Raw genomic sequence first — 21430 nt, 5'->3', positions numbered from 1 at the left:
TATAGAACTTTTCCATCTTTGGCTGCAGAGCACATAGTCAATCTGATTTCTGTATTGACCGTCTGGTGATGTCCATGTGTAGAGTCGTCTCTTGGGTTGTTGGAAAAGAGTGTTTGCTATGACCATTCTCTTGACACTTCTTCCAAACTTCTGGTAAATGGTTCTGGGGGGGGGGGAAGTCTGGGCGACCATCCATGAGGAGATAGAGCTGGGTGTCATCAGCATACTGATGACAGCCCAGTCCCAAACTCTGTACCAGCTGGGCCAGAGGGGGCATAAAAATGTTGAAAAGTGTGGAGGAGAGAACCATGCCCTGAGGGACCCCGCAATGGACTTGGTAGGAGCGTGACAACTTCTCACCCACATCAACTCTCTGGGTACAGTTATGGAGGAAGGAACATAACTAGCTAATGGTTGTCCCCTGTATCGCCATCCCGGTGAGGCGGTGGACCAGCAGTTCATGGTCAACCATATCAATAGCAGCTGATAGATCTAATAGAGCAAGCATGGTTGAACTGCCTCAATCCAGCTGGTGACTGAGGTCATCCATAGGGTTACCAACACCACCTCCAGCCCATGGCCAGTACTGTCACCACACCACCTCCAGTAATTAATGGTATATATCCCATGCCTGACACTGATGTGCAAATCAGCTTGGCGGTGTACATGGAATTTCTATTTATGATAGATTTCTTGATATTTCAGAAGGACCCAGCAGGCCACACAAAATTTCCCCAGGTGCACATTTTATGTTGTTTAAGCAGAAATTACATAATTTCCAAATGCACAGTATGGTTCTCAGAAACAACTGTTCTCAGAAACAGCGGTTGTACCCTTTGCCTTCTGACATATGAGGTCCCACAATGTTTTATCTTATTCCCTGTGCTTTTTAACATCTTTAAACCGCCCCGAATAAATAATTGAGTAAGGGCTGTTGGGGAGGAGTTAGGGCGGGACCTGTCCAGGATAAAAACTCGGAGAGGGCCAATCAGGATTGGGCCCCTCCGAGTGCCATTCAGGGGCCTAGTGGCCAATTGGCCCGTCCCAGACTCCAAGCCCACACTCCGTCCCCAGATGGTCCGCTGCCGGGAAACGAGCAGGGTGGCCACGTCAGAGACGCGCCCGCCCTGCTCCTTTCCCGCCAGCCAACCATCACCCTTCCCTCCCCACAACGACTCCACACAAATACCAGCCCTGCAGTCTCACCGCGGCCCAAAAATACTGGCCCTGCAGCCTCGCTGTGGCCCAGGCCCTCCAACGCCCTTCCCACGCCGACGACGAACGCCGAGCCCCGGCCCCTTCCCGGCCCCAGCCCCAGCCCCAGCCCACAACTCCCGGAATGCCAATTTCCACCTTCCCAGGCTGCCCCCAGACTTCGCCGCCACCACGAACATGCCCCGCAAATGGGCACACCGCCGCCCACTCCATCCACCGCCAGCTACGCGCCTGCGCCGCCGCTGCGCCGCCCCACAATGCTGCATGCCTCCCAGCTCGCCTCCTTCTACAATGACTCACCTGGATGCCACGACGACCCCTTGGACTGCCGAGCAGACTCACTGACACCGGCCATGGCCGCTGCACTTCCAGCCACCGTCTGTAAGGTTTGTTTCTCTCCGACGTTGCCCCACTGCCACGCCGCTGTGCCCGGACGCCAAGCCGCCAGAAAAACGCCCTTCCCACAGCGCGCGCTCCCTCAGGACCCCCGACCAAACACCCAGCCTCTGGACAATTGTCGACTGCCTACCCCAGCCCCGCTCAAGCCTACCGGTATCAGAAGCGGGGAGGAGGACAAACCCTTCTACAGGCCCAGCCACCGCGCGGCCCGCCTCACACAGCCGCCCCACGCCGTCCCCGCCCACGCTGGAGCCTTCCTCCGTCTGGGGGGAGCCCGGCGAGGAGCCATCTAGCGCCCATTTTATTTTAATTTAAAATGGGCTTTAAATCTAGTTATAAATAAAGCTGCTGGGAGAGTTCATCTGGAGATCAAGGCTGAGTTGCCAACAATGTGTACAAAACCCTCAGTTCTGTCTTGAAGTTCCATCAGACCTCAGGGTAGCTGTGAAAACTATGAGCAGATGCCTGGAGGTAGTTTTGGAATTAATGACATCTAAAAAACTTCAACTTAATTCTGACAAAACGGAGGTACTGCTAATATGAGAAAGGTTTGACCCAGATAACTCCTGGATGGGATTGCGTCCCCCCCCCCCCAGAGGAGCAGGTTTGTAACGTGGGAGTGCGGCTGGACCTGGGCCTCCTGTGGGATAAACAAGTCGCAGCAGTAGCCAAGGGTATCTTTTACCCGCTTCAGCTGGTGAGCCAGCTGGGCAGGAAAGATCTTGCCATTCTGATGTATGCCCTGGTAATGTCAAATTAGGTTACTGCAATGAATTCTTCATGTGGCTCTAAGCTACAATTGGTACAGCATACTGTGGCAACAATGTTGACTGGAGTTGTTCATGGAGACCTTATCACTCTAGTCTTCTTCCATCTACATTTGCTACTTTTTCAGTTTGCTTCTACATTTGCAGTTTGCTTCTGGGCCTAAATCAAGTTGCTGGTATTGACTTTTGAAGCTCAATATGGCCTGAGCTCAGCATACCTAAAGGCCTACCTACTTGCATGTGAAACTACACATACTGCTCTGTTAATCTTTGAAGGCTTTATATACCTGTGGCTATCTAAAGCTAGGTGAATGACAGACCAAGAAAATGGTTTGTCAGTCGCACCATCAAAATTTTGGATTTCTTGCCTCATGGAGTTTCATCTCTCTCTCTCTCTCTCTCTCTCTCTCTCCCCTTGTCTTCAGAGTTGTTTGGCATCTTGCATTCCTCCAATAATTGTTATTGACCCTCCTCCCTAGTTATGTTGTTGTTGTTGTGTGTGTTCACAATGTTGGAGGGCCCTATTTGGATAGAAAAGCAGCATAACAATATACAAACAAACAAGCAGTTCTTGTTGATTAGAATTAGTTGGTATAAAGCATGATTGCTTCTAAAGTCAAAGCCAAAGTCTTTAATATGGTCATAGACATGCTTCTATGATCCTGAGATAAAAATACTCTTTGTCAGCAGGGAAGGTGCAAACCCCAGCAAATCTGATTTTTTAAAAATTCAATTAAAGAACAGTAGGTTGGATTGGTATGGCTAGACAATATGGAGGTCAATGGCCACTTACAATTAGTGTTTAAACTGTTATGGGTACTGTTTTCTTCAGTGACAGTGTATCTCATAATAACATTTTCAAGCTTATTTGGTAAACTAGTATTGCTTGGACAACTTTAACTGGAGGGATGTATCTTTCTTTTCCTTTGTTTTATATAAATAGCTCCAAGACAGCTAATTGCCCCGCACGTAGAAGAAGTAAACAGTACAGTAATAAAGATAAGTTGGAATGAACCTCAAGAACTTAATGGACCTTCTCCGACCTATCTGCTGGAGAGAATGGATGCATCTTTTGCAACATCAAGTGTAACTGTAGTGAAAGGAATCCGTTTCCCAGGAAATGGGTATTATAAATTTCCAGCATCTACTCTCCCTGCCAACACATATTTTACAGGTAAGGGGATGGCGATGGTAATATTTGGTACAAAATTAGAGATTTAGTTTGCAGTGTAACATGATACTCAGGTCTGCAAAAATGGCTAGATTGTTACCAGCACAATGTATGTATGACAAAGTTTTTAAAAATGATCTGATAAAGCATATAAGTAGTAGAAAATATCCCATATATTCCACTTTGTTCCGCAGGCCTTGTCCTAAGGTCTGTAACCAGCTGACCCTCTTTCATTCCTGACTTAAAGCCAAACTAGATACAATAGGCCTCCCATGTAAATCTATTCATAAAGTGGGAGTAGGAGCAAGAATGTACAAATACACCTTATTTTGTTTTGTTTCATTTGAGTACATTATCGTTATGAGCCTTTTTACTTCCTCCCATTTTTGTTCTGGTGGTTTCCTCTTCATTTGTTTCTTTTAAATTGGTTAATGCAGCAAACTAACACCAAAAATGCTATTAAAATGGTTAAATGAATGTGAAAAAATGTTGCGGTCAGAAGCAGCTGCAGCAGGAGCGAACGTGGGTCGCGCGGCTCCTTTTATCCCCCGCTGCTGTTCAACCAAAATCTATAGTGAGCACGTCCACCACAGTGCGCTCTTTGTGCTCCAGGCCCCCCACTCCCGCAACAGCCGCTGGGAACTTAGGGCAGTGGTGGCTTTTGTGAGGGGAAAATTAAATGGCATGTCTTGCTTCCATACCCATCCACATGCTGTCCCCACCTCCAGGACCAGTAAATATTTATACATTGCCATGCTGTACACTTTGGCATGTGTAATTTGACCTGGATTGCCCAGGCATGCCCAGTCCTGTCAGATCTTGGAAGCTAAGCAGGGTCAGCCCTAGCTAGCAGTTGGAAGGATGACCTCCAAGGAATACCAGGGTCATGATGTGGGGGCAGTCAATGGCAACCTCCAAATATCTTTTGCCTGTGTTATGACAAATGTGTGTATGTAAGGACATGTGTCTAAATTTAATTGTAGTTAATCAGCTAGTAGAGCCACCAAGAGGCAACGTGGCATAACGTGAGATCTTTCATTGCACAGTTTACCGGGTAATTATGTCACTGAGATAGAGCCGAGGCAGACAATGATCTAAACATGGAAGGATTTTATTAACACACACGAAAGACAAAAGACAACACATGCACACTGTAGCACAGAAATATACATTCCTAGCCACTAGCACACAGGGAAAATGCTTATGGGGATGGAACCTATACTAAGGGTTGATTGCTTCTGAAGGAGCAGAGTTCCGGAGGTCCAGGTAAGCGATATGGGGTGATGGATGAGGGATCAAGATGAGTGTTGGACAGCATTTCTGTGGCCTGGAAACTGACTGCACTTTGTGGCTGCAGGAGCCCAATATTTAAAGGAAATTTGTGACCTGAGGTTATAGGGGGCTGATCCTACCTTGTCAAGGGGTTGGACAAAGCGTTTGATGCCAGTAATGATTGTGGCCAGGTCCCAACAAACAAACGGGTTGCTGAAACAAAAACTAGCTGCTGGGAATATTTCCTATCTAGAATGGCTGATGGCCCAATTCTGGCAAATCCTGGATGATTGCTTGTGCCTGGGGATAGTGATAAGGGAAAGGAGAAAGACCAAACCTTGGAGTAGATTTGGTGTTGAAAGAGGGTGGCCAATTCCGTTTACAAGACAATGTGCTTGGCTGGGTGGAGGGGTGTTTTGGGTGGGGTGCCTTTGTGCCAGGTGTGCTGACAAAGTGGGTTGGGAAAGCCTAGATCCAAGTCCTACTTGAGAGCAAGAGGTGGATTTTAGTTGCTCTCCCATTATGCTTTGCAAGGCTTGACCTGGCTTTCTCTCTGATGCCATGTTCTATGCAGGAGTGTCAGGGAGGGTTGGCACAGCTGTGCCAGTCCGCGGTGGAGGAATGACAGCCCACGTAACCCCTGGCAACCAAACTATCATGATCTACTGGTTATATTATACAAATGGCATATGATAAATAATAAATGGCATGTGTAAACTCTGTACTGTAGCTGATAGTCCACATTTAATCAACATAAGGTCTATGGAGTTCAGTGAGGCAGCTCATTTCCCACCTCCAGAAAACTCAAATTGGGCTGTTTTTGCCTGTCCCAACTGGACAGGTAACTGGATGAGCAATTTTAAGTGTGAAAATCTTTCCTTCAGATTATTTAAAATGTGGACTCGATGGGGGGGGGACCCCAATCCAGAAACAGGCACAGCACCAGCCACTGGTTTAACTCTCCTAAGATCTGGTCGACTTTGGTATTAATATATACCAGTGGTCCTCAACCTTTTTATCACTGGGGACCAGTCAGCACTTGACAATTTTACTGAGTTCCAGAGGGGGTGGTAGTCTTTTGGCGATGGACGTTGCCGCCTGAGCCCCTGCTCCACTTGCTTTCCTGCTGGTGCCCCTAACTTACCACCACCCACTGGGGGCGCTGCCAGCAGCAGATGTGCAGTGCAACGCCAAGGGGGAGCCCCAGCCCATGGCAGCCACTGGAGAGCACCAAAGGTGAACTGGCGGCAGAGTAGCACAGCAGCCCCTGAGGTAGTAGCCAGGGAGGAGGACAAGGAGGAGCTGTGGCCCAGTACTGACTGATCTATGGACTGGTCAGAGTCCCCAGCCCGGGGGTTGGGGACCACTGAATAGACAATATATTATACAACTGAAGCTTCTTGTAATCTCCCGTATATTATACAACTGAAGCTTCTTGTAATCTCCCGTCTGCCAAAAAGTAGTGAGAGCATGACATCATGGCACAGGTAGAATCCCTTCACTTTATATAATGAGTCACTAACTAGGGAAAGAGCGATAGCAATCATGGAGTGTCACACCACCTGCCACAGTCCTCTACGTTGCAACAGTTTAATACACATTAAAGAAATAAGTCAACATCTGCATATTTCATACATGAGAAAGTTGTTTGCATGTAATCAACTATTTTATCTCTGGCAAAGTCAGACTGAAAGCCTGTTTCTGTTAAGGAGTGCCACAACACTTTGCTACCTGTACTATTAAGGTTCCAATTCAGTCAACTAAACAGGGGCTAAAAGCATACTATGTTGAACAATACATTCATTACTATAGACTTTTATATTCAAGGGAGAGTGGAGCGCTGATGGGAGAAGACAAAAAAACAAAAACAATACACCTTCATCTTTGGGTTGATGGCACCCCTGCATGTTCCCATGCCCTTCTGGACTCATGCCGGTTCTAGGCTATTACTGACAGCCCTGCCTGGTGCACAGATCCTTCTATGTAAGCAGTTATGGAGATAAATGGCATGAGCAAGGATGGTGGATCAGAATTCTGCCTCTGTGAAGAACATTCTGATCAATTATTTTACTTTCCTTCCACTTTCCTTCCATTTACAACACTATTAGGTACTCCCTTCATTTTTCTTAGAACACTTTTTAGCAAGACTTGGCCTTGCACATAAAATGAATTCAGAGATCCTTCTCAAACAAGACATTTCCTTTCTTCCGCTTTCTTAATCCCAAGAAGCCTGAAGACAGAGAAGGAGTGATCCAGTACAACAAAGTGAGCTGTACTCTTTGTAAACAAAACATCTTAAGGCATTTTCTAACGTGCACAACAGGGACTTATACTACAAATACGCCAAGCTGACCCTGAACAGGAGGCATTACTGTGGTAATATCTTCCCTCTAAAACAGCCATGGTTTTGTTAACTGGAGACAACGTTTTTTAAAAATCCATATCAAGCACTTGCTTTTTTTGTCTTTTCATTTAGCCTTTGTTTCTTTAAAAATAGGCCTAAATCTATAGTGAGGAATATCTTTCTGTATCTGCCCTTGGTAGTCCTGCTATACAGGATATCATGGTTCTTGAAATACATTTCTAAAGTAATCTCAGAATCTAGTGCCAAATTGAGACATTCTTGTTTCTATCAATCAACATTCTGTAGAGCTTTTTGAACACAGAGATATTATGATAGGGGAGATAGCATTAAAAATTGCAGAAAATTGTGATGGACAGTGTTCTCGCACTTGGCTGCATGCACACAGATGACTCAACCAGGTGCCATTTTAGATTTAGGTAGGGAACACAAAATTCACAGCAGGATTCTAAGATTAGTTCCTGGATTGGATCTTGAAGATTAAATTGAAAATGCTCCTAAACTGTATGTGTTAAGATCATTTTCAAGACTTAAAAATATGAAGCTGTGAAGTTGCCTTTCACAGTCATGCCATTAGTCCATCTAAACCAGGACTGTGTGCTCTGACTTGCCGCTATTCCACATGGACTTGAAAAGAATAGGGTGTTTCTCAAAAGCTGCTGCCCTGAGAGCTGAGCAGAAAAAAGGTGGATTGAAACTAGGATCTTCTCCATGCAATGAATGTGCTACAGTTCGTCTATGGATGTGCGTTTTTTTTTTTCTCAGCTACTGCCTCTGCCCCATGGGAGATCTGGAGCAAGAGGATAGCATTGTCCCCAGCCAGTGAAGGTCCAGCACTGGGGCATGTATTACAAGTATATGCGAGTATCAATGTGTCAGCAGTGAAAACAAACTCTACTGATTCAATGCTTGAATATAGGGCTACGTGGCCTAAACAAATAGGAATGTATCTGCTACAAAGAGTTTTCATTTAAAATTGCCTATATGTAGCAATTACTGAGCATGGTATGAATTTGGCAATTAAAGATTTAATGGCTTGCAGAGCAGATATCTAAATAATTATTTTTATTATTATTATTTATTTGATTTGTATGACCGCCGCTCTCGGAAACCGGCTCGCGGCGGTTCACAACATTTTAATACAGATACAATATATTAACCATTAAAATTCCCCATTAAAACCCCATTAAAACAATGACTAAGTCACAATGATGGCTATTAAAACTATTCCCGTACAGGCCCACTGGATGAGCAGAAGGGAACGGAGGATAATTGGGCATAGGATGGAACACTCTGGGGAACCAGGTCAGTCTAGTACTGGCCTCCCCCCTCCGGGGAGAGGGGTCCGATCTTAGCCCCAGGCCATCACCCGGCCTTAGACAAACGCCTGGCGGAAGAGCTCCGTTTTGCAGGCTCTGCGGAACTCAGAGAGCTCCAACAGGGCCCGCAGCTCTTCAGGGAGCTCATTCCACCAGGTAGGGGCCAGGACCGAAAAGGCCCTGGCCCTTGTCGAGGCCAGGCGTGCCTCCCGGGGTCCTGGGATCATCAGCAGATTCTTACCTGCAGAGCGAAGTGCCCTGCGGGGGGCATAAGGAGATAGGCGGTCCCTCAAGTATGCAGGACCCAAGCCGCGTATAGTCTTAAAGGTTAATACCAAAACCTTGAACCTGATCCGGAAACAAACTGGCAACCAGTGCAGCTGCTTCAGCAGAGGCTGAACATGGGACCTCCAAGATGATTTAGTGAGGACCCGTGCAGCTGCATTCTGTACCAGCTGTAACTTCCGGGTTAGAGACAAGGGTAGGCCCGCGTAGAGCGAGTTACAGAAGTCTAATCTAGAAGTAACCGTTGCATGGATCACAGTGGCCAGGTGTTCCGGGGGCAGGTAGGGCGCTAGTAGCCGAGCTTGGCGTAGATGGAGAAACGCCGTCCGGGCTACCTTAGTGACCTGGGCCTCCATGGAAAGTGAGGCATCCAGAATCACTCCCAAATTCCTGGCTTGGGGCACAGATGACAATTGTACCCCGTCCAGGCAGGGAAGACGCGCTTCCTGTTCCTGCTCCCTTCGGCCTAGCCAAAGGACCTCCGTCTTAGAGGGGTTGAGTCTCAGGCGGCTCTTCCTGATCCATCCAGCCACTGCTTCCAAACAACTGGCGAATTTTTCTGGGGGGAGATCTGGCCGGCCATCCATCAAGAGATAGAGCTGGGTATCATCAGCGTACTGGTGACACCCAAGCCCATAACTCCGTACCAGCTGAGCCAGGGGACGCATATAGATGTTAAATAATCTAATAGCTATAGTAGTGCACATCCCTACTTTTATGCGATAGAATTCATGTTTTGTGAGATTCTGTTATACAGCTTTGTGAGATGTATTTTGTTGGTTACATTTATATCCCTCTCCTCTCCTAAGGAGCAAAAGAATATGCCATTTTATTCTCACAACAATCCTGTAAAGTAGATGAAGCTAAAACGCTATCATTGGCCAAAGGTCACTCAATTCTTTTTTTGTGCCAGAATGGAGATCTGAATCTAGTCGTCCTTTGTCTGTGTATGCTGCACCACATTACCTCTGCTATGTCAAGAGGGTAAATCATTATACACCAGTGCTTCTGACATTCTGAAATGCTGCCTGCCTTTACACTGCTTACAAGTTGTGGTTTTCTTATTCCTGCCTTGCGGTTTTCACAAAGGGCAGTCATGATGGAACTACCAAGTAGAGTATTGAACAAACATGTAAGTGAAGACATCCATTGATTCCAATTGTCTGTCATGAATATCACCAGGAAATGTTCCTTTGAATATTATCAGGGCATGTTTCATCCTCTAATTGATCTTTCAGAAAGATCAAATTAATATCTTGTCTAACTATGATGAGTCTTATCAACTGAGTGATTGCTAACGTTTAAAAGTGGTGATGGAGGATTAAATTTGTTGTCCTTATTAGGTTTAAGTACTTATGGCCTAAAATCAATCAGATCATAGACTGAACAATGCTATTTTTGTCAAAACCATCAGTCAGGATTTAGCTGTGGCTACATTATGCTATACAGATCAGTGTGTGAAAAAAAATCACAAAAGTTTTGCAATGTAAAGCTTCTACATGGTAACTTTGCCTTTTTATGAGTATATATAGTGCAAATATATCCTACCTGGGCAGCAAGTTTCTGAAGGTGGTGCTCAGGGCTGCTGCATATCCTGTTGTTTGTGGAATCCCACATAATTTCAACATATGAAAGTATAATTGCTGAATGCGGTCATCCAGAAATTTGGAGTATATTTTCTATAATACGTGGATCAAACTCAGCTGTATGTTGTGCTTCCAGCTGATCCCAGAAAGACTATAGAAACCCTGAACCAGTGCCTGAAGGCAATATTGGAATGAGAGAAGGCTAATAAACTAAAGCTTAACCCTGATAAGATGGAATATCTACTGGAGAGCAGTAAATCCAATGGGGACAAGACATGCTGGGTGTGGTTGTACTCTCCTTGAAGGAACAGCTTGGGAGTAATTCTGGATCCAGGTTAAGCAGATGGCAGCTGTAGCCAGGAATGCCTTTTACCAGCTTCAAGCAGTTATTGGTCTTTCTGGGGTAGAAACATCTGTCTGCGTTCCGCAGGGCCTGTAAAACGGAGCTCTTCCGCCAGGTCTATGGTTGAGGCTGGGATTGGCAAGGAAGAACATTGCCCCCCATCATCACCCTCCATCCCCCAGTGCCCTTGTTCATGTAGGGAAGACTGGTATTTTCCGCCGTGTTGGGTATTTTTATAGTCTTTTAACAGGGGTTTTAATGGGGGATTTTAAGACTATTGTTACCCGCCACAAGCCTGTAGGGAGTGGCGGGAAATAAATCAAATAATAATAATAATAATAATAATAATAATAATAATAATAATAATAATAATAATAATAATAATCTGGCCACTGTAGTACATGCATTAGAATAGATTAGTGCAATGCATTCTACATGGGGGTGGGGGGTTGTCGTCCATGAAAAGTGTTCAGAAACTTCCATTGGTATAGAATGCTACAGCATGGATGTTTACCAGAGAGGGTCATAGGAATCATTGATCTTGGCCCAACTACACTGACTTCTAGTCTGTTGCTGGGCACAATTCATAGTGTTGGTGTTGACCTTTACTCCCCTACATTGCTTGGGATCAGCATACCTGAAGGACCAGTTACTTCCTTATGAACCTACTTGACTGCTACGGTCATCCTCTGAGAGCCAGCTTTGGGTGCCCTATCTTCTGAGATGAGGCACGTAACAACTCAGGAAGTGTTGCAGCACTGAAACTCTGTCTTTCTCCAAAGTCACCCACTTTTTATGTTTCTGACTTCTGTCAGCAAGTAAAAAATTATTTTGTTGGTTTAAAATTTAATTTAACGAAATTTCAGTGACAGCCAGGTGTAGTGCATGAGCCACTTGAGAAGCTTTGTAGGTATTGTGGAAACTTTTAAAATGAATGAGATCCTTTACTTAATGATCTTCACATTTGCCTTATGTTTTAGGTAAATTTTCAGCAGTATTCGTTTTTAAATGATTTTTGGTTGCAGCTTTGAAACCCATTATTATATTTTATCCTACCTGTTTCAGTACTGTATGGTGAAATCAAATATAGATTGGAAAAATAACTATCATCACTTCAGTGTCTTGAATAATATAGAATAAATCTTATATATTTGTGTGATCCATGAGTTTGACTTTCCTTTTTTCTGATATTCTGATATTCTTAGGAGGAATTGATATCTTGTGGCGCAGGGTGGTAAGGCAGCAGAAATGCTCTCTGAAGCTGTCTGCCCATGAGGCTGGGAGTTCAATCCCAGCAGCCGGCTCAAGGTTGACTCAGCCTTCCATCCTTCCGAGGTCGGTGAAATGAGTACCCAGCTTGCTGGGGTGTAAACGGTAATGACTGGGGAAGGCACTGGCAAACCACCCTGTATTGAGTCTGCCATGAAAACGCTGGAGGGCGTCACCCCAAGGGTCAGGCTTGCACAGGGGATACCTTTACCTTTACCTTTACCTTTATTGATGCAAAACAAACAGTAGCATTCAGAATGCAAGTATTAGCATAAAAATAAAATATGAAAAGAAAGCACAAGAAAGCTTATGGGCAATGTTATTAAGAAGGTATGTATGTAATTTATGACATGATTATAGCTATTTCTCAGTACATTCCACTTGAGCAGGTAAGACAAATCTTTCTAGAAACTTGAAAAAAACCTCAGATTTTCAGAAAAATGAACTCTATATTTTTAAAAATTAAATTGGGAGATTAACCCTCCACCTTAATAGAAATGGTTCATGTAGCTTTAAGAAGTGTCTGAGATTTTTGTGGCCATTGTGGGGGTTGAAAGGCAATGAAAGCAATGTTACCAGCCTTTAAACCTTGTTTTTTGTAAAAAAAAAAAAAAAGAGAGAGAGAGAGAGAGAGAGAGAGAGAGAGTGGGGGTGGAAGGGCAGTTTCTAAGGATGTTTTGGCTTCCCAGCATATGCTTATCCCCCTCCCCCTGCATTGGAAGAGAGGACACCTTTGGTTGTTGCTGGGCTGGGATCTATGATTCTACTATGTCACTTGTACAACTCACTAAGGGCCAGGTGGGTGAGGCTGAGAGAGCACTGGTTACCTGTCTGTTTCTGGGTCAGGTTCAAGGTACTGGTATTAACCTTTAAGGCCATACGCGGCCTGGGTCCTGCCTACCTACAGGACTGCTTGCTTACTTATGTCCCCCACAGAGCCATTCGTTCTGTGGGTATGAATTTACTGGTTGTCCCGGGCCCCCGGGACGTACGCCTAGCCTCGACAAGGGCCAGGGCCTTTTCGGTCCTGGCCCCTACTTGGAGGAATGAGCTCCTGGGTGAACTGCGGGCCCTACAGGATTTGTCAGCTTTCTGCAGGGCCTGTAAAACAGAGCTCTTCCACCAGGTCTATGGTTGAAGCTGGGGTCAGCGAATCAGGGACATCGCTCCCCTCCCAGGAGTTGGAGTGTACGCTACTCCCCCATCCTTTCCTCTTCACCTCTTTGATAATTGGGGGAGGGATGGGATTTTTAGCCATCATGTTAGTAGTTTGATGTTTTAATGGGAATTGTAATGGGGTCAGTTGTTGTGACCCACCTTGAGCCTGTCAGGAGAGGCGGGAAATAAATATAATAATAATAATAATAATAATAATAATAATAATAATAATAATAATAATAATAATAATAATAATAATAATAATAATAAGTCCCTGAGAAGGGGTGTGTGTGGGGGGGACTAGACTGGATGGCCCTTTGTAGTCTCTTCCAGCTTTGTGTGACTTAGATTCTGACTTTGGGCCTGTTACTCTCCCTCAGGATTGAGTGGTACAAAATAAAAGAGAGCCAAACAATATAAGCTATTTTGGGGCCCATTTGGGGAGAATGTGGGTCATAAATGCTTTGAAACTGAAGTGGAGCAACAGACAGTTAAAAGGAAGGTTGGTGTATGGGCAGGAAGGAGAGAAGAAAACAAAGAAAGGGAAGAAGATAGGAGGACTGCTAAAAGGGAAAATAGAGAGGCAGATTTAGGAAAGTTTGGTGCCTCCCAGAAGCCCTTGCAGATTCCTGGTTGTTAGTATATTTTTCTTTTATCACAACACATTTCAATTTAAAAAATTGAACTGTAATGTAGAATAGAGAAAGTAGCATAATCAGTCCACCTTTCTGTCTATAGAGACAGAAAGACAGGTTGCATGAAATTGGTGCTCTCTACTTCTGGAATTACAAGCCTCTTGTGGCGCAGGGTGGTAAGGCAGCAGACATGCAGTCTGAAAGCTCTGCCCACGAGGCTGGGAGTTCAATTCCAGCAGTCGGCTCAAGGTTGACTCAGCCTTCCATCCTTCCGAGGTCGGTAAAATGAGTACCCAGCTTGCTGGGGGGTAAATGGTAATGACTGGGGAAGGCACTGGCAAGGCCATCCTGTATTGAGTCTGCCATGAAAACGCTGGAGGGCGTCACACCAAGGGTCAGACATGACCCAGTGCTTGTTCAGGGGATACCTTTACCTTTACCTTTTTACTTCTGGAATTAAGTCTGCAATGTTTTTAAATTTAATTGAGAATTAAAATAGGAAACTAGCAAACTGAACTTGTGAATTCTTAAAATTGTAGATGAAAAATACTTTTAGTATTTTACAGTCCCAACATATCTCCATAAATGGTTAATTACCACCATTTGTGGTTGAGATAAACTTAATTTAAATAATTATACATCAGTTTGGCCAGTTTTTGGCTAGTTCACTTGCATTTTTAAAAAGAAAACAATCAGTTAGATTTTTATAGCACTGGATGGTAATCAATGGTTTTGAGTCTTTGGTATTGATTTAAACAGAGTCTATGATCTAGCTATTGCTCTCCCCTGGGCTGGCTTCCATAGTATTGCTATTGCCTTTAAAAAATGAGCAAAATTACATTGAAAGTTCCAAAATAGTAACTGAATATAACAACATAATGAATAGTTAAAATATATAGTTGAAGACTCTGTTATTGAGCAGTGAATGATTTTTATTAAGTGTACCAAAGGGTGCTGTGCAATATATGATTGTTGAAATACTGGATCTATAAGGCTTGTGTATTTTCAGGCATCTCCTCCAGAAACTGCTCTGGAACATGGTGTCAAGATCAGTGGCTTCCCCCAAATCCGTTTTTATTGTTCCAGAATCTTGCTCTATGTTGGCTTTTGTTTTTCCCTTATGATGCTATCATACTCATATATACAGATTCATGAATCATGAACAAAACTTTTATAATCTTCCTGGGAACAAGGTTGGAACCTGAGCTATGTCCCCTAGGTTTCTGGGCCTCAGTACCTTCTCTCCATATTTAGGACCTGACATGGAGTATTCCACATAAACTACTTTTAGATTTAGCTTCATTGCCTGCACTGTAAATCTATACAGATTGACTTCAATATTACTATTTACGTATGTGATCTGCTGCTTCATCAAAAAGTACCACTTCATTAGCTATTTCCATGATCGAATCATGACAACCTGAATTTGTGCCAAGCCAATGAATATCACAGCTGTCCTTCTATATTCTCTGACAACTGATGCAAAGGGTGGAAATTGAAATCTTCTATACTGCCATTCAAGATACTTTAAAACAAGAACCCAAGAAGGATTTAATTTAAATAATGGGTGACTTTAATGCAAAAGATGGCACACAAGCAGAGAGAGACATCATTGGCAGCTTCAGACTTGGAGAATGGAATGACGCAAGTGATCGTCTGGCACAGTTTTGTCATGAAGATCCATTTTGCATCATGAACACTTGCTTCAAACAGCATAAACATGACGTATACACTTGGACATTGCCAAATGGACTATACCAGAACCAAATCAACTATATCTTATTCAGTTGAAGATGGTCGAGTTCAGTCCTTGCTGTCAAAACATATCCAGGTGCTGATTGGAGTTCAGATAATGAACTCTTATTGGCTAAAATCAAAACAATACTCTACAACATACTCTAAAACAGATCAGGAAGCGTGACTACCCACCCTGGCTGGGACGCAACTCACCATCATGTCCCAAGCCAGGAATTTGGGTGTGACCTTGGATGCCTCGTTAAGATTGGAGGCCCAGGTCAAGAAGGTAGCGGGCCAGGCTTTCTTACATCTTCGCCAGACCCAGCTACTAGTGCCCTACCTGTCTCCTGACCACCTGGCCACAGTGATCCATGTGATGGTCACCTACAGAAAAGATTTCTGTAACTCCCTCTATGCGGGCCTACCCTAGCGCCTGATCTGGAAATTGCAGCTGGTGCAAAATGCAGTTGCTAGGGTTCTCACAGGAACATCTTGGAGGACCCACATCCAGCTGGTGCTGAGGCAGCTGCATTGGTTACCAGTTGCTAGCTGGATCAGGTTCAAGGTTTTGGTTTTAACCTTTAAGGCCCTCCGCGGTCTGGGACCCACATACTTGAGGGACCGCTTGATGCCCTATGCCCCCCCACAGGGCCTTACGCTCCATGGGGACTAACTTGTTGGTGGTTCCCGGCCCTCGGGAGACACGTCTGGCCTTGACCCTGACCCCTACCTGGTGGAATGAGCTCCCGGAAGAGCTGCAGGCCCTGTGGGATTGACCAGCTTTCTGCAGGGCCTGGAAAATGGAGCTCTTCCATCAGGCTTATGGCTGAGGCCGGCGCCACCTGGTGAGATCGGGTCCCCCTCTTCTGCAGTCCTTTTAGGCTATCCCTGGTCTCCTCCTTGGGTAATGTTGCCGTGTTGGGTTGGTTGATGTGTTTATGTATTAGGATGTTTTTTATGTATTAGGGGTTTTTATCGGGGGGGGGGTTATATGCTGTTACCCGCCACGAGCCTTAGGCGAGTGGTGGGTTATAAATCCAAATAATAATAACAACAACAACAACAACATCAAGAAGGCTTCGGGGTTAAGGAAGTTCTATTTAAATAATATTCCACTCACATATGCAGTGAAGGTGAAAGATTGATTTCACCTATTGGATGCAACAGAGAAGATGCCTTATGAACTGAGGGAAGAAATTAAATCAACTGTTGTTGAAACAGCAGTTAAACACAAGAAGCCAGAAAAAAGATCTAAATGGTTCTCAGATGAAACTATAAGAATAGCCGAACATAGGAAAGCAGCAAAAGCTGCAGGCAAAAGGAAGGAAGCAAGAAAATTAAATGTAGATTTTCAAAGGGCAGCAAGAATAGACAGTGAAGCTTACTCGGATCAGAAATGCAAGTAGTTAGAAGAAGACTACAAAAAAGGACACACTAGAAATGCTTTTGCACAAGTAAAGAGGTTCCAAATGTCATTTTCTGCTCACAAAAGCATTATCAAAGATAAACAAGGGAAGGAACTGACTGACCAAAAGAGTATTAAGAACAGATGGTGGGAATACACAGAACTGTACACATGCAGAAGTTTGCTCTCTTGAAAATGAAAATGAAACAGAAATAGAACTTGAACTAGACATACTTGAGGAGGAAGTTGAATGGGCTCTGAGTCAATTGTCAAAGAACAAGGCCCCAGGCATTGACATCATACCCGTGGAATTGCTGAAATGTGTACTAGGAATGTGCACTACTGAGAAAATCTGGTACAAAATCCAGTGTCAGGTGCAAGTCCATGAGGATGTGCAGTTTCGCTACCACATAAAAAATGTTGCCCCCCCTTCTGTAGCTGTGATCCAAAGTGGGTCCTCCAACTTGCAAATAAAAATGTTGAGGGATCACAGAGATGTGGTTCCCCACTACCGTGCCTTCATGTAGAAAGATCTTAATCTTCCTTCATCATAGATCTCTTATGTCTCATCTGGCTTGGCTCTCACTTTTGTTGAAGGAAAATACTTGCTCTTGACAGAACTTCTGGAGGCTGTTAGCAACTCTTTTCCTGAATTATTGCAGGAAAACATGATCTCTTTGTACATCTCCCATCTTCCCCCTTTAGAATACTGGTTATTGCGTGAGACAGCAGTTTGTCCCCTATATTCCTTCCCCCATCACCAACAGCACACAGAGTACAAAGAAGGAGGCAAGAGATAATGGAACAGAGAGCAGTGGGATAATGCCCAATGATTTTACATTTACAACAACTGCAATGTCTCCACACCAGGTTGATACTTTTTTTGCATTTGTTGTAATAAATTAATTGGCAAGATGAGCATTTGCAAGATGACGTTATAAGTACATTGGCAAGATGACGTTGGCAAGATGACATTATAAAAACAGGCATTGGCAAGGTGTCATAAGAACAGGACAATAGTCAAACCTGGCGAAGGGAAAAGATTCTTCTACTGTCAGTATTTCAGGTAGATAAAAAGCTGACCAAGGAATGACTGAAGATGGCGCCGTAACATCTGGGCTTCTGTCCGGCTCTTAAGCCATGCTGAGGGTCAGGAGCAACCGCACCTGGCTGACCTGAGCAGATACGCAAATCTGCTCGCCGGTCGCCCCAGGAACCGGGGAATGGCATCCTGAGGGTCCTACAGATCCGTGGAGAGGGAGGAGACAAAGCTCTCCGGATCAACCGCGGCATGTGCTTAAGGTCATGATGGCGCCCTTGTCGTAAATAACTTTATAAGCCTGAAATGACCAGCTGACCTTACATTCTTCCCTGATCATCTTTTACTAGACTGACAGGAGCTGAAGTCTACAACAGTACGGATTGAAAGCTTTCTGGCTTTTCCTTTTCTTTCCCTTTTCTTTCCCCACAAGCTCTTCCCCTCCTCCCTCCTCAACCAATTTACAAGTGAATTCCTTCTTTCGTCGAGTGAGAGGCTCCCAGCTAATTATACCCACTAACCAAACAAAGAGAGAGCTTAAGAAAAAAGACTTTAAAGCTTTGCTGGAGAGAGTTCAGTGGGGGAAGCTGACTTGATACGGAGATCGACAAACTGATAATTTGGGATCACTCGTGCTCCCGCGAGACCTCACGAGACTTATATATATATATATATATATATATATATATATATATATATATATATATATATATATATATATATATATATATATATATATATATATATATATATATATATATATATATATATATATATATATATATATATATATATATATATATATATATATATATATATATATATATATATATATATATATATATATATATATATATATATATATATATAACTCCTATATAAAACCATTCGTGAAACCCTTCCAGGGCCATCAAGAAGCCCCAGGGCTTCATGAAATCCTGGCTGAGAAAGCCTGCTTTCATTCTTTATCTTGTACCCAGTTTGGAAAAGGATGTACTTATAAGTTAAGCAAGTTAATGTTTATTACAGTTTTGTATGCTTTATCTCACAATGAACATTTTAGTATCTTTAACCCGCTCCTAGAGGAGTGGATTAAATAATTTGGTAAGGGCCCCGAGGGTGGGCCCTGTCCGTGATGAGGAAGAGTGCCGATAGGCCCCTTCCCCCGGACTGACAATCGGTCCCCCTCCGATTGTCAGTCTGGCGGCGACGGACCAATTGCGAGCCGCGCAAAGTGCGGCTCAAAATTGGTCCCTTGCCAAAGGACTGACTAATTGGGAGGCGCTTTGCGCCCCCACGCCGCCATTACCTCCTTTGGTTTCTGGGCGGACGGCCACTGCAGCACTGCGCCCCCAGGAAAGCCTGCCCGCCGTCCTCATGCCGCCTCACACCGCCTTCAGATTTTGCGAGGCCGCCCGCCATCCTTGCACCAACTCGTGCCGCCTCCTTATCCAGACAGCAAGGGCCGCCTGCTGTCTTCCTCCCGCTGCCTCCAGCCCCGCCAGCCTCTACAATGCTGGTCCCCCGCCCACACGTCCGGGACTGGCCCACACAGCTACCCCCCCATCGCTGCACGCCGCACCGCTGCTGCCCGCAACTGCGCCCCCGCCGCCACACGAACATGCCCCGTCCGTCCTCCGAACATCGAGAACATGGCGCCTTGGAGCTTCGCCGTCTGCGCCCAATGCAAACTGATGGACCCCTCGCCTGCGCCATCGCCTCCTCAGTGAACGACACGGTAGGCCACACCGCGCCACGGGAAAACACCAGGCCTGCCGCCGCGCACTCGCTTCCTGCCCCTCGCCCACCCTCGCCTCCCGACCCACAAGACTCCCTCGCCCCGCTAGCGCCCACTGCATTCAGCCTGCAGTGGACTTATTTACTAGTTTATTATAGAATTGCTATCATTCAAATATATTCAGTGGAATTTACTGGTACCAGACAAACAGTTGTTGAGCATATCTTGTATGGAATGGAATAAAAGTAGTAGCATTCCAGTATATAATCTCCCTCCAACTTGAGCTCACCTGGCAAACTTATTCAGACTTCATTAAGGTCATGCTGGCTCTGCATGAAGTCAGCTTGGTGTAGAGAGTCAGCTTAGTGTAGTGGTTAAGAGAGGCGGCTAGAGGTGGGCATGAACCTGTAAAATAGAAGTTCATTGGATTTGTGGGTGGTCATGGGTCAGGAAGAAGTCATGAATCCCGAATCCCGAATCCCAGACTGGCACGCCCCCCCCCCCCCACATTCATCCATCCACCTATCTTCCCATGTCATAGTTTTATAGAGGAACAAGGTTTCCTATGGACGAAACCTAGGGATGATGACTGAAATGGGCATTGAGAGCTCCCAAGGGTGACAAGTGGTGCCCATACATATGAGCAAAAGAACGCAATGAGCTCTCATGGGCAAGGCATTCTCATTGAAACCAAAGGGATCACTAGTCTTGGCTCATGAGGGTGACAGTCAAGCTGAGTAATCATTGGAGTAGCCATGGAAACCAAAAGGCAACCCTCCCAAGCCCTGTCCATGCTGGAAGAGAGATTTTTGCACACTTTCCACAATCTATGGTCATGTGCTGAGGGAGGAAACTTCACCCCCCCAAAAGTCCGTGAGCGCATACAGAGGGGTAATACCTATATGTCGTCATGCTCGGTCATCAGGGGCATGGCCATACGAGCCCGGTTCATGATGCACAAACTACCCCATTCCATGGGTTTGTGGAGACCCATGGGTTGGCTCATGCCCATTTCTAGTGGTGGCTTCTAATCTGGCAAGCTGGGTTTGATTCCCACTCTCCCACATGCAGCCAGGTGGGTGACCCTGGCCTTGCCACAGCATGGATAAAGCTGTAACCCTGATAAACCCCCATTAAAACAATACAGGGGAAATAATCATACAGTACAATAATCATACAATGCAAAAAAACTTGCATCTTAGAGGTGAGCAGAGGCTGAATGCAATAAAGTATGCAACTTCTTACATAGTTGAAAGTGGCATCGGGATGATAAATCATCTTAACTAATATTGGAGTAGATGGCACGAAACCTTTAAGTACAGAAACACATTATAGCAGACAGGAATTATTTGGGAAGGGAATGTTCTTTTATATACATATTGCAAATAATAAATTAATATTATTATTAGATGGGAAACATGTTATCTATAGTAGCCTTGCAGTAATGAAAACAGTCAAATACTTATCAACAATCTTCTTCACCTCATACGAATGAAGTACTTTTTGCACAAGTATGGCCTGACCCAGATGGTCCAGGTAAGCAGAATCTCAACAAATGTATCAGATCTCAGAAGCTTAAACAGGGTTGGTCTTAGTTGTGCCTTGGATGGGAGATCATCAAGGAAGTCCAGGACTGACATGCAGAGGCAGGCCATGGCAAACCATATCTGTTGCTCTCTTGTCTCAAAAACTCTTTGGGGTCGGCATAAGTCAGCTGCAGCTTGATGTCA

General features: G+C 44.7%; 1 protein-coding gene across 1 annotated transcript in view; it reads left to right on the top strand.

Moving 5' to 3' along the window:
- The window catches only part of USH2A (usherin), a 684687-nt gene that overhangs the window by 189805 nt on the left and 473452 nt on the right, over positions 1-21430 (top strand). Inside the window, exon 22 of the mRNA XM_077339259.1 lies at positions 3325-3555. Within this exon, the coding sequence (XP_077195374.1) occupies positions 3325-3555 (231 nt within the window). The remainder of the gene's footprint in view (positions 1-3324; positions 3556-21430) is intronic.

Source organism: Paroedura picta, chromosome 1 (assembly GCF_049243985.1).
Source record: "Paroedura picta isolate Pp20150507F chromosome 1, Ppicta_v3.0, whole genome shotgun sequence".
Lineage (NCBI taxonomy): Eukaryota > Metazoa > Chordata > Lepidosauria > Squamata > Gekkonidae > Paroedura > Paroedura picta.
Note: the sequence above shows the minus strand (reverse complement) of the source record. Positions and strands in the feature narration are given on the sequence as shown.